General features: G+C 40.9%; 1 protein-coding gene across 1 annotated transcript in view; it reads left to right on the forward strand.

Moving 5' to 3' along the window:
- The first annotated feature begins 18,273 nt into the window (after nucleotides 1-18,273).
- Nucleotides 18,274-19,716, forward strand: part of LOC138157839 (arylacetamide deacetylase-like) — a 35,740-nt gene continuing 34,297 nt past the window's right edge. The window contains exon 1 of the mRNA XM_069083648.1: nucleotides 18,274-18,411. Coding sequence (XP_068939749.1) covers nucleotides 18,274-18,411 — 138 coding nt within the window. The remainder of the gene's footprint in view (nucleotides 18,412-19,716) is intronic.

The following is a 19,716-nucleotide window of genomic DNA, read 5'->3' on the forward strand; positions in this document are numbered from 1 at the left end:
GGGCTAGATGCCACCTCATGAACCTCACACTTCATCTCCTCCCTGATAGGTTTCCCTCATTAAACATGCATACAAATTTCTGAACTTTTACCTCATCAGAAGCCAGGTTCTGCTAGGTCACAACTCTGATTAGAACCAGTCACCTTTACCTTACATTCTGCTCAAAGCTGGGAGGCGTTTTAATCCTGTGGAAACAGATACTGATCAACCTCGGAAGTCAGGGAAATCTCCCCTGTATCAGCACAGCCTTCATGTCCCCTGCCTCAGGTGGCATCATCTCCTTCTCCTCAGGAGATCTGTGGGAGTAGGATAGAATAACAGATTATTGCCCCATGGAAACCCTCTGAGGGACTTTTCTTCTTCTGGGCCTATCAATTAGACATCTTCACTTTCCTGGTGCCAAAAAGCACGCCCCTTCCCGGCAGCTGGTCCTTCCAGCTTTCCCTGGAGAAGAGCTGCATTGATGGTCATTGGGTACAGCAGGGGCAACAGAGTGAAGAGGCAATCCGTGAGCAATGGGTTAGTGAACCCGCCAGAGCCCGCTGTTCTGCCTCAAGGTCACATGTCAGCTCAGCGTCCACCACTCTGCTGCTACTAGGGACCACCTCTGTCCCTGATGACCCTTGGCCACTGCTGCTGGGGCCTGAGCCTCTGTGCTGGAGAAGGCTATGAGAGTCAGAGCTGCTCTGACTCATGCCGGGACAGACTTGCTGAGTATGAATGGTGGGGTGCATGGCACGGCCTGATTCTGCTCACTGACTGGCCTGACCCTGCACACTTGGGCCTGAGTGGATGCATTTCCTGCCACTGCCCTCTGCCCTCTGGGTGACAATGCTGGGGACAAGACCCAAAGCAAGACAAAACCCAATAAAGGCACAGGCTCCTCCAGGCCTCCACATGTGCTTAATTAAGAAGTTTGGGGCGTTTCTGCTGGGGTTGGTGACAGGCTTCTGAAACTTGACTTCTGTGCACTTCAGATACTGTTCACTAGAAACAAAGAGAATTATAGTTCACAGGTCATAGTCCAGGGTGAGTAGAAACATTATAAATTGATGCAGCACCCTCAGCTGTCCTCAGCTAATTAAATAAGATACCACAGGCATGCTGGTCCATATCCCCAGTTCCAGAAATGTCTGAGCTCCTGAAAAATTTAGCATTGTCCTTTTAAGGGTTTCTGCCAATGCTAGCAATAAAGGATCACAACAAAATCAATGTAGCAAAACTGGATTATTGGGGCGGCTAGGTGGCATAGTGAATATATCACTAGCCCTGGAGTCAGGAGGACCTGAATTCAAATGCAGCCTCACACACTTGACACACTAGCCATGTGACTTTTAGCAAGTCACTTAACCCCAATTGCTCTGCCTTCCCCTCACCAAAAAGCAAAAAACAAAACAAAACAAAAAAACTCAAAAAACAACTGGATTATCTCTGAAATTTTAAAGTTTTTTTTAAAGAAGACAAAACTGGGGCAGCCAGGTAGCACTGCGAGTAAGAGCACCAGCTCCAGTGTTGAGAAGACCTGGAGATCGAATCCCGGGCTCAGACACTTAGCACCCACCCAGAAACACCTGGCCGTGTAACCTTGAGCAAGTTACTTAACCCCAATTGCTTAGGGGTGGCCAGGTGGCTCAGCAAGTAAGAGCACCGGCTCCAGTGTCGGGATGACCTGGATCAAATCCGGGCTCAGATACTCAGCACCACACCCAGAAATAATAACTGGCTGTGTAACCTTGAGCAAGTTACTTAACCCCAATTGCTTTAAAAAAAAATAAAGAAGACAAAACTCAGTTTCTTTATTACAATTATTAAATAATCTTAAAACATTAGTGATGTGCCTTAGTTTTTGTTCTCTCACTGTTGGGTCCCTCATGCCTCAGTTCAATGGCTGGTGATTCTGAGTCTTCCTTTCTATAATCCATTCCACAACAAATAGTGTATACAAATATAACTTCTTTCCTTAAAGTTGATAAGATTTTCCTTTTACTAAGACTCCCCTAGGGCAACTGGGAAACAGTGACTATTGTTATTATGAAGAAGGGTATGTGGTCCCTGAAATGACTGAGCATCAGTTCTTCTGAAATGTGCTTTTCTAATAAGGGCAAAATCTCTTTTCAAACCCCCCCCCCCATTTAATCATTCCATGTTGTTCTTAAGGCAAAATGAACTCTGAAGAAATTCCCTAGTGAAAATGGGAGGAGGCTTAAATTACCAGACTAGCAGGTTTAACAAAGGCAGAGGGACTAAAGCATAGCTAACTGTAATTATTTCAAGGTCCCATTCTTTTTTTCTTCACCATTCATTTTTATAGTATTTTGAGTTTCAGATGTTTTCCACTCCTCCTTGAGATGGCATGCAATCTGATATAGGCTATCCATGTACAATCGTATTAAACATGTTTCCACATTAGTCATGTTGTGAAAGAAGAATCAGAACAAAAAGGAAAACCCATGAAAAAGAAAAAAGAGAGACAGAAAAATAACAGTTTCTATCTGCATCCATACTCCATAGGTTTTCCTCTGAATGTGGCTATTTCCATCATGAGTCTTCTGGAATTGTTTTAGATCAGTGTATTGTTGAGAAGATCTAAGTCTATCAAAGTTAACCATCCTACAATGCTGCTCTTACTGTGTACAATGTTCACATCACTTAGCGTCAGTTCATGCAAGTCTTTCCAGGTTCTACCTGCTCATCATTTCTTATGACACAGTAGTATTCCATTATAACCATATACCACAACTTGTTTAGCCATTCCCCAATTGATGGGCATCCCCTCAATTTCCTCTTGGCCACCACAAAAAGAGCTGCTATAAATATTTTTGTACATGTGGTTGCTTTCCCCATTTTTATGGTCTCTTTAGAATATAGAGCTAATAGTGGTATTTCTGGGTCAATGGGTATCCACAGTTTTATGGCCTGAAGGTGCCATACATAAGGACACAGAGAATACTACCATCTGTCTCTCTTTGATTAATGGCCACAGGCAAATTACTCACTAATTTCCCAGGAGTCTGTGTGCGTGTTGGGGCAGAGGAGTGCCTCACAGTAAGTAACAAGCACCAAAACACAATCACAAGCATGAAGACCAGTTCAGGGTCACTTTTCCCTGCATTACTTCTCATCCGTGTCAATAAGTTCACTTATGTTCAAGTACATCAAGAACATGCTAGCTCTCCTGGGTTGAGCCCGACTGAGGCCAGGGCCCTCCTAGTTTAGGTCCGATATTAGAACAAAGTGAAACAGCAGGAGATCACTCAACAGTTAACAAAAGACATTGGCTTAGTCATAGCTGAAGGATATTCCATAAAGAGGCAATGAAGATAAATTGAATGGATTAGGCTGAGCAAAGCTTCCCTCCCATAATTTTTCACCAGCCAAAAATCAGAGAGCTTTTAATGCTGCTTTTCTTTTCTCTTTTTAAGCAATCGGGGTTAAGTAACTTGCTCAAGGTTACATGGCCAGTTATTATCTCTGGGTGTGGCGCTGAGTATCTGAGCCCGGATTTGATCCAGGTTATCCCAACACTGGAGCTGGTGCTCTTACTCGCTGAGCCACCTGGCCGCCCCTAAGCAATTGGGGTTAAGTAACTTGCTCAAGGTTACACGGCCAGGTATTTCTGGGTGGGTGCTAAGTGTCTGAGCCCAGGATTCGATCTCCAGGTCTTCTCAACACTGGAGCCAGTGCTCTTACTCGCTGTGCTACCTGGCCACCCCCAATGCTGCCTTTTACATATGTACTGAGGAAGTGACAGCAACAATCTGAGTCTTTAGTCTCCTGAGCTCTTTGAGTCTCAATGAAAGTCTCAAAATTTTAAAGGAAAAACCAGGGTAAATAACAGGGATAAGCAGCAGGGATACTGTTCCTACCACATTCTGCCCCTTGGTAGTATGGTCCTTAAGGTCTTCTAGAGGACTTCAATAACTCTAAACATGTGATTGGTCAAATGTGATGCCCAATGTTCAAGAAACTGGATAGAGAAGAAGAGAAAACTAAAACAGAAACAAAGCAACAAAAGAAACAATGTAATAGCCCATGTGAAGGAAGGACTGAGTGTGAGGGAGTCTCAGGAAGGACTGAGTCTTGGACCTCAATGATCAAGGCCAGGTGGTAGGTGAGGCACTGCCCAGTGGGTTTCTCCATACAAAAGGTGACCATGAGCAGGAGCAGCATCAGGAACATCTGGGCTCCTGCTAAGTAAGGTGATGATGCTTCCTGTATAGTCACTGATCCTTGTCACATGTCAGGGAGCATTGTCCTTAACATCACCCACTAAGCCCTTTCTGAACTACAGAAGGCTTGTGATCTACCTGGGTAGTACTCCCTAAACCAAAGAAATCCCACATCTATGAAGAGAGGTTCCAGCCTGAAAAAGTCACATACCCTCAACATATTACCTGTAGGGAGAACAGGGGGCTTTCAATATTATCTGAAATGTATAATTATGTGGTTTATTTTGATAAAATAATAATAAAATTATTTTTAAAGCCCTTGGGCACTTCCTAAAACCTTCTCCATGATAAATGTAGTCAGTGAGGTACAGTGAGGCAGAATGTTGGTTCTATGGTTAAAGGACGTAGGTACAAACCCCACATCAGAAAGTCATTACATATATATATATATAACCATATGCAAGTAACCTTCCCTTCTTTGGCCTTATGTTTCACAAAATGAGGTTGTAGAGATGGTCTGAGCTCCTTTCCAGTTCTTGAGCTATGATCCTAAGACCTATTGGTGTAAACACAGGAAATACGCATTTATTTGACCTTGGAAAAGACAGGTATCTGATGAAAATGTTCACTTGTCAACTAGTTGCTGTGGAGTTGTGGGTTTAATCTTTCTTCCAAATGGCCGCATGTTGAAAGAGCATCTATCCACTCAGGAACATCCCTCGCCAGTACTGATCACAGCACTGGTACACAATAATAGGACTTCTTTCTGAGTTGCTTTGTCAAAATCAAAACATAACAAAACAAGAAAAACAATAACAACAAAACCCCATTGCCTCATGGAAATACGTCTAGTACTGAGCCTCTACAAAATTGTCTTTTCCTGGTCCTTTGAGGAAAGACATTCACTCCATTGTCAGACTTGTCTCTGAACTCTTTTGAAGAGGATTTTCACATTGTTTCCCAGGACCTAACTCAGTTCTTCTTTATTTTTCTTTTTGGAAGGCAATTGAGGTTAAGTGACTTGCTCAAGGTCACATGGATAGTTTTTGTGTCAAGTATCTGAGGCCGGATTTGAACTCAGGTCTTCCTGACTCCAGGACCAGTGCTCTATTCACTGTGCCACCTAGCTGCCCCGGTTCTGCCTCAGTTCTTGCCCTTGTCCAATCCCATGGTATTGCACTGTGATGGTCCAACCCAGAAGAATCTCTTCTATTATATATCTGCTAATAGGTGGTCAAATTTTGTTTAAAATGTCTAGTGAGCAGCAACCCACTACCTTCAGGGTTAGCTTGTCCCACTTTTGGATCGCTCTTATTATTAGGAAGTTTTTTTCTTGTGTTGACCCTAATTCTGCCTCTGAAATATCCAACTACTGTTTATAGTCCTGCTGAGCAGCGGACAGTGACTCTGTACTTGAAGATGGTCATTGAAAGAATAAATGATTAAAGGAATGAATGACTGAAAAAATATTAAGCAGGTTTTCCCAGGCATTGTGCAAATGTTGGGGATAGAAATGCAAAAAACAATATTCCAGCCCTCAAGAAGCTTGAATTTTAATAGGGGAGAGAATGCATATAGAGGAATGGTAGTCACTGAAGGATATTTGATTTAGGATATCCCAGAGATGGTGAGTGGATCCATAGGGCTGGCTGGTAAGATTCATCCTCCAATTTCTTCAACAAATCCATATGTGTGTATGTGTGCACACACATATACATATGTATATACATGTACATATGTATACATTTGTGTATACATATGTGTGTAAATACATATATTTACACACATAGCATCCGGTTCACATTCCTCTGAATACTCACCAACTCATTAGTTTCCTCTTAAAATGTTATTATTATTTACCACAATTGTTTTATATCTCAGGACTGATTGCAAAAGGACAGATGTCCCCCTAAAAAAAAACGTTTTTTGGAGAAAATTTGAGAATGAAACTATTTCCCTTTTCTTTCAGGAGGTAAATCAACCTGCTCTTTGTGCACAGCAGGGTGGAAGACAGAACAATGGACATAGAGTCAGGAAAATCTAATTCCCCACCCAGCCTCAGAGATCCACTAGCTGTATATCTCTGGGCAAGTCACTTAACCTATGTGTAGTATAGTTTAGGCAACTATAAATGGGCAACTATAAAAGGTTGTTGTGAAGATCAAATGAGGTGTTTATAAAGCTTTTGGTGCACTACTTTGCATGTAGTAGGCACTTGGTAAAAAGCTTATTTCTTTCTCTCCCTGCTTTAATGAAAGCTTTCCCCTTCATCCCTAACATCCAGTCATCTAATTCCTCCTTTGATATACCTCTAAAATCAGTTCCTTCCTCTTCACCAGAATTGCTACTTATATGGGTACCTTCCCAGATAATCTCTGCACCTTCAAGTCAGTGATACTTACTAGAACATCACCCATAGAACACTGCAATATTTATCTTCCTAATACACATTTCTGAGTACCACATTTGCTCCCTGATGAAAACAAAACAACAGAAACACAAACCAATCTCAACAATTCCCCCAAAGCTTTAGGAGCAAAGCAACAATGTCTCATCTGTCCCTTGGAATTCCATGTATACTAGGGTACTGTATTGATTTGAGTAGCCATTTCACTAAGGTCATAAAAACATAGTCCTCACATACATAACTTTTTTTGTTCATAAAATGACTCAAATACAATGTTCATCTGACACTAGCTATTAAACACAAATGAATACTCTATTCCATTACTTTCTACAATAACAGGTTAGAGAAAGATCAAACTCAGAATCAGATTAAAAGGACTAGAGATGAGAAAATACTGTATACAACTCAAATAGCCCCTGCAAAACCTCTTCAGTAGAGTTTATTGGCTCTAAACTGTGGAAAATCAATAAAAGTAAGATGTACCTGCTGCTTGCCATTTTCTGAAGGGCTTCATTTCCTCATTGGGGATAACAACACCTGTTGCTGTTATGTCACAAGGTTCTTGAGGGGCTTAAGCAATATCACAAAATCATAGAATTTGAATCGGGAGGAACCCCAGTGGTCATCTCTTCCCACTGAAAAAGAATGCCCCATAAAACAGATTTGACATAAGGATACCTAGGTGACATTATGCAGGATATGCAGTCACATAGTTCAATAAAAGATGCAGATTTGCGGGGATGGGGGGGTGGAGGTGGGTGAGATTAAAAAGAAAAAGCACCTGGCTCTATAGAGCTAAGCGGGGTGGAGGGATGGGTGGCAGGGTGTTTGGCAGATATTGCAATTTGGAGACGCTACCATCAGGTGGCAGGGACACTTCTTAGACAATAGTGCAGACCAATGATAGCCCCCCTCCCTGAATTTCTGTGGTTATTCTGATTAGTTATAGTTAGATTTCTCACTGTTTCATACTAAAAATATACTCTGTGTAAACTCAGAAAAAAACCATGGAGATTTTATTTAAACAAAACTTTATTGGCATCTTTTGTTTTTACATATTATTTTCTAAATTTATCCCTTTACACTTCCAGAAAGCTACCCCCTATAATAAGAGAATAAAAGGGCGGGGGGGGGGGAAAGTCCATTAAAAATAACTGAGAAAAAGTCTGACATTATTTGCAATGTTCTACATGAATATTCTTCCACTCAGGGAAAAAAAGGTGTGTGTGGGGATTCTATATCTCTTCTTTGGGGCCAGGTTTGGTCATTATAATTTCACAGCATTCAGTTTTGATTATTTGGTGGCTATTGTTTCCATTTACCTTTTTTTTAAAGCAATCGGGGTTAAGTAACTTGCTCAAGGTCACACGGCCAGTTATTTCTGGGTGTGGTGCTAAGTATCTGAACTCGGATTTGATCCCCAGGTCATCCCAACACTGGAGCCGGTGCTCTTACTCGCTGAGCCACATGGCCACCCCTACCATTTGCATTTTTAACCCATATTTAGTTTTCTTGGTTCTGCTTACTTCCTTTTGCATCAATTCTTATAAATCTTCCCAGAATTTTCTGGGTTTCTAGTTTTAAATTTGGTTACTACTCATAATCCATTTCCAGGATTTGCTTTTTATTCTTAACTTTTTATGTACCTTCTTAAGAAAAAGAGATTAGGTCTAAGAAAAAGGGAAAAGGTCTGGGAAGGGCTTTACACTGAAGAAATATTTATTACTCAATATTTTCAATTGTATTAAAAATATTTTAAATATATTTTTACAGGATGAAGCTTTTCCTTCTCACTGGTAGCAGGGAAAGGGATTGTTTTCTTCTCTCCCACCCTGACTGGGGGCTAAGGCAAGTGAGGGAGAATATGGTATTATTTTCTGATAACTTTATAGGTTCCTAAATAGCAGAAATAGACAAATCTCCTCTTCACCTCAGAGCTGTTGTAAGCAGTGAGAGAGTATGCAGAAGCAGACATTATGAATGGATCGATAGATAGATTAGATATAGATAGATACAGATATAGATATATCTGAAGCAGTGATGCTTCAGAAGTTCAGTGTGAGGGGCAGCACGTAACAAGAGAGGGTCTTGTTATCTAGGCCAGACATTGGGAAAATGTGTGTTTTGAGATTATGGTACAAATCTCCACTTAAAAAAAATCCAGGGAAATTGGGAAAGAATCTTTACAACCTATGTCTCTGACAAAGGACTCATTTCTAAAATATACAGAGAATTGAGTCAAATTTATAAGAATACAAGTCATTCCCCAATTGATAAATGGTCAAAGGATATGAATAGGCAATTTTCAGAGAAAGAAATTAAAGATATTTATAAGCACATGAAGAAATGCTCTCAATCACTATTGATTAGAGAAATGCAAATGAAAACAACTCTGAGGTACCACATCTCACTAGTCAGATTGGCCATATTTTCCCCATTGTCCCTCACTCCCCTTGGTTGGAGGGAAGGGGTGAGCTCAGGCTGTTCCTGACTCCCAATGGCCAGGAGGAGGGGCCCACAGCTTAGGAGTCATCCTAGGTTCCTCACTATCTCTCACTCTCCCCTCTCCAGACTGCTGCCAAGGCCTGTGGATTTCACCTTTTCATCATCTACTAAATTCCTCCTTTCTCTCCTCTGATACTGCCCCCTCATTCTAGTACAGGCCCTCCTCACCTCACCTCAGGACCATTGCAATCGCTGCTGCTGGGTCTGCCTGCCCCAACTTTCTCCCCACTCCAGTCCATCCTCCACTCAATCACTAAAATCTTCCTCCTTAAACATTCCCCCCTCCCAATAATCTCCGTATTGGTTCCCTATTGTCTCAAGGATCAAATACAAAGTGCTCTGCTTAGCATTCAAAACCCTCCCACCTTTCCAGTCTTGCAGTGATCTAGCGACTCTGGTCTCTGCATTGTTCTATGAACAAGTCACTCCATCCCTCAACTTTTGGCATTTTCTCTGTCCCCCATGCCAGGAATGCTCTCCCTCCTCATCTCCACTTCCTGCCTTCCTTTGCTACCTTCAAGTTCCAACTAAAATCCCACCTTCTAGAGGAAGCTTTTCCCAACCCTGATTAATATTAGTGCCTTCCCTTTTAAACTTTATTTCCTATTAATTCTGTATGTAGCACACATTGTCTATATTTGCTTATCTGTTGTCTCTCCCATTAGATTGTAAACTCTTTCAGAACAGAGACTGTCTTTTGCTCCCTTTTGTATCTCTAGTACTTAGCTAGAAAGTGCTTAACATATTTTTATTGACTGAGGAGGATGTGAGTTCCACAGATTTAGAGGAACAGTCAGTATAAAGACACAGAGAATATTGTGTGTGAGAGTCAACCAACAAGCCACTTTGACTGAAGCAAAGAGTGATTTAAGACAAGTAATGTGTGACAATCCTGGACAGATTGGCAGGGGCCAGATTGTGGAAAGTCAAGGGTAAACTGTATTTTGTATCTGATCCGAAGGTAATAAATAACTGCTAGAGCTTTGTGAGCAGGAGTGTAATGTGCTTGTGTGTGTGATGTGTGTGCGTGTGCACATGTGTGATGTGTGTTCATGTGTGTATGTGCGCATGTGTTTGCGTGTGTGTGTGTGTGTGTGTGTGGAGAGGGTTGATATGATCAGACCCCTGCTTTAGGAATAGATCTCACTTTGGTAAGTGTGGGCAGTATAGGTTGGGGAGAAACTGGAAGCAGAGAAACCAAAGAGAAGACCATTAAAATGTTCTGGGCGAGAGGTGAGGGACACATGAACCAGAATGTGGGCTCATGGTTGGAAAGAAGAGTGTGTATCATGGGCCACTTGGATATCAGCCCCAGGTGTGAGTGAAGACGGGGTAAAGAATTAACCGGGCAGGAAGTCCGTAGGGTAGAACTCCATTTATTGATTCTCAGGACAAGGTTTTTATAGAGCAAAAGAGACAAAGGACGTGGACTCAAGTTTTCTTATCATTACCTTATAGTCTGTTATATCCTGCAAGCAGCACAGAATAGATAATTTGATAGGGATTTGTTATCTATGAGACTAAAGTCTTAGGGTAAGACCTTTGATCTAGATCTCAGGTACCTGCTAATGCAGCTGAAGTCATAAACTGAGACCAAACTTCAAAGCCAAAGCTGCAGTCCTCAAAAGACATCATGTTTAGAGCTGACCACCCAAAGATATCTGAGGGAAGAATCAGATATTTTGGCTCTCAATAACTAAAATCTTGGGGTATAGCCTATTGATCTCAGAACTCAAACAGCATCCTTTTAAGTGTAACCCATATCAAAAGAACTCAGGAGCTAACTTGACAAAAAGTTGCATCTCAAAGAGGTCTTTGATATTCGGGTCCACTGTTATCAAGGTACTTATCTGAGTCCTGGATCAAGCCTCTTTGGCTCCCCACAGGGACGGATGGGAGAGATGCCAAGTAACTAGAGTCAGGAGACTTGGAAATTATTAGACACTGGGTGTTAGAAAGATTAAATAATCAAGGAGGACTCCAAGGTGTAAACCTGAACAACTACAAGGGTGGTAGTACCCTCATTAGAGACAGAAGGAAGTCTGTTTTGTATATATTGAGTTCGAGATGCCTATCAATCAACTTCTGGGAAATAGCCAAGAGAGAGTGGGTGATTCAGGGCTGTAGCTCAGAGAAGAATCTAGGGGAAGTGTTAGTAGACCTTATATTTCCAGTCTTTTTAGAATACACATAGAATCATATACTGAGCCAATGGTTCTCAAAATGTGGTCTGAGGATACCTGAGAGTCCTTAAGATATTTTTAGGGGGCCTGTGAGATCAAAACTATTTTTATAATATTAAATAATTTTGATTTCTTTCTTTTTTTTTTTAAACATTTGATTTCAAAACTTTGAATTCCAGATTCTTTCCTTTCTTCCCTCATCACCCACCCTTAATGGGAAGATAAGCAATTAAATATAGGTTGTACATGTGTATTTACTCAAAACATTTCCGTAGTGGACATATTGTAAAAGACTGACTATATTTCCCTACATGCTATCCCACCCCCGAACTTGTTCTATTTCCTACTTTGACCCTGTTCCTCTTCAAAAGTGTGTGCTTTTAATTGACTAACTGACTTCTATCTAACCCTCCCCCGCCAGTCTGCCATCCCTTCTATCATCCCCCCTCTTATCCCCTGCCCCCTACTTTCCTGTGGGGTAAGATACCCAATTTAGTATGTATGTTATTCCCTCCTTAAGCCGAATTTAGTGAGAGTAAGGTCAACCTATTCCCTTTTGCCTTCCTGTTCTTCCCCTCCACTGTAACAATTTTCTCTTGCCTCTTTTATATGAGATAATTTCTCTTATTCTGTCTCTCCCCATCTCCTCTCATTATTTCTCTCTCACCTCTTAATTTTATTTTCAAAATAACATCCTTCCTATTCAACTGATCCTGTGCCCTCTGTCTATGTATACGTGCACATATATACACACACTCACATATGTATTCATACAAACATATACCCTCCTATATAGACATATATATGTCTCTCTCTCTCTCTATATATATATATATATATTGAGAAAAGTTTCATAAAGTTACAATTACCATTTTTCCATGTAGGAATATAAATAGTTCAACTTTGATAAGTTCCTTATGAATTGTTTTCCCTGTTTACCTTCTCATGCTTCTCTTACTTCTTGTATTTGAATGTCAGCTTTTCTATTCAACTCTGTTTTTTTCATCAAGAATGCTTGAAAGTCCTCTGTTTAATTGAATGACCATATTTTCCCCTAGAACACGATACTCAGTTTTGCTGGATAGGTGATTCTTGGTTTTAATCCCAGCTCCTTTGACCTCTGGAATATCATATTACAAATATTCCAAGCCCTTCGATCCCTTAACGTAGAAGCTGCTAGATCTTGTGTTATCCTGATTGTGTTTCCACAATATTCAAATGTTTCTTCTTGGCTGCTTGAAATATTTTCTCTTTGATCTGGGAACTCCAGAACCTGGCTATAAAATTCCTAGGAGTTTTCTTTTTGGGATCTTTTTCAAGAGGTGATTAGGGAATTCTTTAAATTTCTATTTTTCCCTCTGGTTCTAAAACATCAGGGCAATTTACCTTGAGAATTTCTTGAAGGATGATTTCTAGATTCTTTTTTTGATCATGGCTTTCAGGTAGTCCAATAATATTTAAATTATCTCTCCTGGATCTATTTTCCAGGTCAGTGGTTTTCCCAATGAGGTAGTTCACATTGCCTTCTATTTTTTCATTTGTTTGGATCTATTTAAAAGTATCTTGATTTCTCATAAAGTCACTAGCTTCCATTTGCTCCTATCTAATTCTGAAGGAATGATTCTCTTCAGTGAGCTTTTGAAATTCTTTTTCCATCTGGCAAATTTGGCTTTTTAAGGCATTCTTCTCCTCACTGGTTTTTTGGAGTTAGCCTATTTTTTTTCATTTTTTTAATCAAATGATTTATTAACTTCTAGTTTATATCATTCATTTCTGCAATATTTTGAGTTACAAATTTTCTCCCCATTTTTCTCTACCCACCACCCCAAAATATCCCCACTTCCTATCTGCTCTGTCCAATATCTTCTCCAATACTCCCTTCAACTTTCCAGTAGGGCATGATGGATCTCTATGCACCAGTGTCTGTATGTCTTATTTCCCAGTTACATGTAAAATAATATTAATAATAGTATATATACTATTAATATATACTAATATATATATATTAAAACTTTGTTTTAAAACTTTGAATTTCAGATTCATTCCCTTCCTCCCTTGTCATCCACCCTTACTGGGAAGATAAGCAATTCAATATAGGTTGTACATGTGTAGCTATGCAAAACATTTCCATAGTGGATATATTACAAAAGACTGACTATATTTCCCTCCCTCCTATCCCATCTCCCACTTGTTCTATTTTCTACCTTGATCCTGGGTCTTTTCAAAAGTAGGTGTTTCCAACTTCCCTCCCCCCCCAGCCTGCCTTCCCTTCCATCATCCCCCGTCTTATCCCCTTCCCCTACTCTCCTGTAGGGTGAGATACCCTATTTAGTGTGTATGTTATTCCCTCCATAAGCCAAATTCAATGAGAATAAGGTTGACCCATTCCATTTTGCCTTCCTGACCTTCCCCTCCATTGTAACCATTTTCCCTTGCGTCTTCTATATGAGATAATTTACCCCATTCTGTCTCTCCCCATCTCCTCTCATTATATTCCTCTCTCACCTCTTAATTTCACCTTTTAAGTATCACCTCTTCCTATTAAATTGGTCCTGTGCCCTCTATCCATGTATACCTGTACACATATATACACACATTCACATATGTATTCATAGCACATATACCCTCCTATATAGACATATATATGTATATATACTATTCCCTTCAACTATTCTCATACTGAGAAAAGTTTCATAAGTTATGATTATTGTGTTTCCATGTAGGGATGTAAATAGTTCAACTTTGATAAGTTCCTTATAATTTCTTTTCCCTATTTAACTTCTCATGCTTCTCTTGCTTCTTGTATCTGAATATCAAATTTTCCATTCAACTCTGGTTTTTTCATCAAGAATGCTTGAAAATCCTCTATTCCACTGAATGACAATATTTTCCCCCTGAAACATGATACTCAGTTTTGCTGGGTAGGTGATTGTTGCTTTTAATCCCAGCTCCTTTGACCTCCAGAATATCATATTCTGAGTCCTTTGATCCCTCAGTGTAGACACTGCCAGATCCTGTGTTATCCTGATTGTGTTTCCACAATATTCAAATTGTTTCTTCCTGGATGCTTGTAATATTTTCTCCTTGATCTGGGAATTCTAGAACCTGGCTATAATATTTCTAGGAGTTTTCTTTTTGGTATCTTTTTCAGGAGGTGATCAGTGGATTCTTTCAACCTTTATTTTGCCCTCTGGTTCTAAAACATCAGGGCAATTTACCTTGAGAATTTCTTGAAGGATGATTTCTAGATTCTTTTTTTGGTCATGGCTTTCAGGTAGTCCAATAATTTTGAAATTATGTCTCCTGGTTCTACTTTCCAGGTCAGTGGTTTTCCCAATGAGATATTTCACATTGCCTTCTATTTTTTCATTTGTTTGGATCTGTTTAATAGTCTCTTCATTTCTCATAAAGTCACTAGCTTCCATTTGCTCCAATTTAATTCTGAAGGAATGATTCTCTTCAGTGAGCTTTTGAGATTCTTTTTCCATCTGGCAAATTTGGCTTTTTAAGGCATTCTTCTCTTCATTGCCTTTTTGAGCCTCTTTTGCTATCTGAGTTAGTCTATTTTTTAAGGTGTTATTTTCTTCAGTCAGGTTGTTGACTCTTATTTCATAATTTTCTTGCATCGTTTTCATTTCTCTTCCCAATTTTTCTTCCACTTCTCTTATTTGGTTTTCAAAATCCTTTTCAAGCTCCTCTATAGCCTGTAACCAGCTTGTATTTTTCTTGGAAGCTTTTGGTGCAAGAGTTCTGACTTTGCTATCTTCCTCCTGTTCCATGCTTTCGTCCTTTTTGTCCCCAAAATAGGAATCTAATGTAGGATTACTCTGGTGGTTTGCTTCCTTTGCTTGCTCATGTTGCCACTCAATTACTTGACTTTTGAGCCTTTTACCACAGTAGAACCCTGCTACCAGAAAGGGGAGCTTTATCCCAATTGCTGGAGTTTTCACAGCTGCTGGAGCTATTAGTTGGGTGCCCTCTCTGAAGCCTTTACATACTTTGGCAAACTGTTCATGCACTCTAGGACTTCCACACTAGACAGCGATCTAGATCCAAGCAGGTTAAACCAAACACTATTACAGCTAAGACTGGTCTCTTGGTCCCCCTACAATCTGCAGACCGGGATCTCTGAAGAAGCCAGATATTGGCTTCTGCATGGCCATGGAGCCTCAGCTGCTTCTCACCCCAGAGGCAAAGGCTAGACCACACTCCCAAATTCTCTGTTCCTGCAAAGTCTACACTGCCATCTCACTTTGTCTTTGGCATCTATGGTTTGATAGTTCAGGAAACCACCACAGCTGCTGGTGATCTGAAGTCCCTCCAGCTGGTGAATGGTCAGTCCTGCCCTCCGGCTAGCAGGGCTGGACTCCCAGGGCGCTGCACTGGCCCCTTCCTGCAGGCCTGCTGAGCTGTCTTCAGAGGAAGGTTAGCTTCTCTCTGTCATTTTGTGGGTTCTGCATCTCCAAAGTTTGTCTAGAGTCATTTTTCACATGAATTGGAGGGGGTGGAAGCCGGAGCCCCACAGAAGTCCTGTTTCTACTCTGCCATCTTGACTTCGTCCCCCCCCCCCTTACTACCAATTCCACTCCTATGAAATCATATCAGATTGATTAATACTGACGGTAATAAAATAGGGGTCCAATCTAATCCCCTAAATCTATTCTTCACTTCCAATTTATATGCATAAGCAATGTTATCTAGGTTATATCTGTAGGGTTTGACACTTTTCCACATTTCCTTCAATTTGAGTCTGAATTTTGCAATAAGAAGCTCATGGTCTGGCCCTTGATCAGCTGCAGGTCAAGTTTTGACTCATGTTATAGTCAGATTCCCCACCTCTGCCTTTTTTCCCTCAAAAATGTTTTCTGTTTTCATAGAACTGAGCAACTTTGGACTCAGTGCTTGGAAGATAGACTTGTCACTGTCATGTTGGTTTGCCTTGAATTGTACTTGACTATACCTTGGAATAATCTTGTTGGAGAGAAAACTTATGGATCTAAATAACAAGGTTAAGCCTCTTGCTGAAGACCTCATTATATTTCCCAGTATAAGAGACCTCATTCAACATTCAAAATTACTTATTGTGAATAAATCCCTACAAATGTCATGGCATTCTCCTGTGAAATCCTGATATTTTTCATTATTGTTCAATAACATTCCTTTGAATTCATATACTGTGATTTCTTTAGCTTTTCAACAACTGATGGGTATTCACTTTGTTTCCAATCTGCCACACAGTTCTTCCTTGGAGCTCATGTGACATTTTGTTTGTATCACTCAGAAACCTTGGTCCCTCCAGAAGACAGGACCATGCTTGTCCCTGGTTTCCCTCTCCAGGGTGACTTATTCATTCTCAACACAGAGGCCAAGATTGGCCATTGGCCTGCCTTTTGTTCCCCAGTGATATCTGCAGATTCCTCTCTGGGCCTCCCACACTCTACAGTCTTCTGTCCCTTGAGATCCACTGTGGCCATCTGTGTAACCCTGGTCCCCTCTCTCTTCCCAGGGCTTTTAGTACCTGGCTCACAGTTTTCTTCTCCATTGCTGGTCTGGCCCTTAAGCTTGCATACCATAATACTCATTAATGTCTCCTTGAACAACTTGACTTCCTTGTTCATTAATTCTTGGGTCATTAATCTTATGACCCAAGAGTCCATGTCACTCACCCAATGAGATGGGCAAAGCCCCAATCTCAGCTTCACAGACAATGATAAACCTGGAGGAGTTTGGCACATGAATCATTGGAGATAGGGCCCACATTGCTGAGAGAGCAAACATTTTGACATTTTGAAACATAAGCTTTGAAGCTCAACTGAGAAGGGCACAGTATGCAAAGGTTACTTTTTATAGAGGAATGAACAAGGGCCTTGGAGTCAGGAAAGGTCTGGGTTTGAATCCCACCACCCCTCCATGCATGACATAGCTCAATTTAACTTCTCAGAATCTCATCTCAACTGAAAAAGGGAGATTGTATTTCACAGAGCACTTAGCTCAGTGGGTTTTCATGAGGATCACTAGAGTTAGTATTTAGAGCACATTTTACCAATCATAAAACACTTTATAAATGTCAGCTACTCTTATCATGATTTTTACAGAATATATACCTGAAGTCAGAAATACCTGAGTTCAAATTTGGTTTCAGAGCCTTCCTAGCTGGGTGATCCTAGGCAAATCACATAACTCTGTCCTACAATGAGGACATAGTAGGGTTTAAACTGACCCTCCTCCCCACCCTCAACGTTGTTGTGAACAGCAAAGGAAATATTATATGGCAAGCGCTTTGCAAATCTTAAAGTCCTACAGAAATGTTAGCTAACTCTGCTGACTCTTATTAAGCTAGGCAGATCAGATAAGCAGACTGCAGCTTGGTCCTGGAAAAAGTTCCCTAATGGGTCTTCCCTCCCCCGATAATGGGCTGCCCCAGGAAGCAGACTGTGGGTCCCTAGGAGCAGAGGTCTTTAAGATTTTCTCAGGAACATTCTAGGGGAGATTTCTGGCCAGCCCCAGATTATGCCAACAGCCTCTCTAAGCCCCTTTCCAATTCTGTGATACTGGAATTCTCTGATTGCCCTCTCCTCAGGTTATCTGAGGTTTCCATGCAGCCCTCTGCACACTGTGGGTACTCAGTGAGTGCCTTGTGCTGGGCTAGCTCCAGCTGTACTCGGGTCCAAACTGAACCCAAAAGAGCCAAGGGGAGGACTGTGGGCTCCAGAGCTAGCCCGGGTGTCAGTATTCTGAGGACCCCCTGGCATGCTGGGTAGCTGGGATTTCAATGGGGAGACTTCTCTGCTGGGAGCCTCTCCTCTTTTTGTTAATCTCACAGAAGACCTTGGACTCTGCCAGGGGACAAGACAAATAACCCTCCTCCTGGGCAGGCCACAACTTTGGCTGTACATCAGGGGAAGTGCCAGGGAACAGGAGGAGGAGAAATAGGAGAAGAAGAAATAGGAGAAGGAGGAGGAGGAAGAGGAGCAGGAGTTGCAGCAGCAGCAGCAGGAGCAGAAGCAACATGGGAAAGAAATCTCTGTACCTGCTGATTTCTTGTGCCCTTCTCTCCTACTTTGTGTACACTCCTCTCCCGGAGAACATTGAACAACCATGGAAAATGATGACGATCTGGGCTCTTGTAAGGGCTCAAGCACAACTGGTAAGTGCAGAATTTGTTTGACTCTGGGTGTTAAAGTGACAAGGTACCAGGAAGGAAGATGGGGACACTTCCAAGGACCTGAGGCTCTTATGTTTGCCAGTGTTTAAATGATTAAAAAAAAACTAGAATATTTCAAACTGATCTCACTTGAGATTCCTAACCACACAGAGAGTTTAATGCAGAGATTCCCAAACTTATTTGACCTACCAGCCCCTTTTAAAAAAATTACTCAGCACTCACCTGGAAATCTTTAACCCTTTACTGTTTTTTTAAAAATTTGCATCGTTTAAAAATTAATTTTAAAATGACATATTAAATTGAATAATTTATTGTAAATATGTGGTTTTTGTCTTGCACTGAAATTTTGATGATACAATATTGCATCATGTAATGGCATAATATTGTATCACAAATAAGTCATTACATGTACATATTCCTGCTGATGCATGCTGGACCTCCTGATAAAGTGCAACATGCTCATCTGCCAACACTTGCTTGTTAAGACCTGCTGGTGGATTTGACCCCTGATCAGTTAATACTTACATTGTGTGTACATATTTGGAAAATAATGTAACCCCTATGACTTTAACATTGTTACACAACAGAGGAAACATGTAGTTAATTGTTTTTGAAAAGTTTTTCATTTTCTCTTCTTCCCTTATGCTTCCACTGCCCCTTATTTTTATTCAAACCCTGCCCCCCTACAATTGTACCTGAGTCTACTATGCCACACCCAGGATTTTTTTGGGGGGTGGGGGAAGGAGGGAGTTTTGCCCACTTTGGGAATGGGGTGTGTGTGTGTGTGTGTGTGTGTGTGTGTGTGTAGTTATATAATTACAAATGGTTTTCTTATCTTGTCTAGAACCAACCCTCTAAATCTATTCCTCACTCCCAATTCCAACCATGGTGCCAAAGAAACCTTCTCTCTTCTTCCTTCTTCTTCTTGCTTCATCTCTTTTCCAGCTATCTTTTATTTGTTTTCTTTCCTCTTTAGAATTGTAATCTCCTTGAAGGCAGGAATTGTCTTGATTGCTTGCAATTACATCCCCAGTGCTTAGCACAGGGTCTGGCACATAGTAAACAATTAATAAATGTTCAAACTCTGTTCATTTGTCTGTCTGTTTGTCTGCTAGTCTGTCTATTTTTCTATCAATCTATTTCTTTCTATCTGTCTTTCTAGTCGATCTATCTCTACCCATTTCCTTTATCTATCCATCCATCTATCTCCTTACCTGTCTGTCCATCCATCCATCCATCCATCCATCCATCCATCCATCCATCCATCCATCCATCCATCCATCCATC

The sequence above is a fragment of the Petaurus breviceps genome, unplaced genomic scaffold (genome assembly GCF_028583685.1).
Source record: "Petaurus breviceps papuanus isolate PSGF00001 unplaced genomic scaffold, PetGlider_PUasm1.0 173, whole genome shotgun sequence".
In the NCBI taxonomy this organism is placed as follows: Eukaryota; Metazoa; Chordata; class Mammalia; order Diprotodontia; family Petauridae; genus Petaurus; species Petaurus breviceps.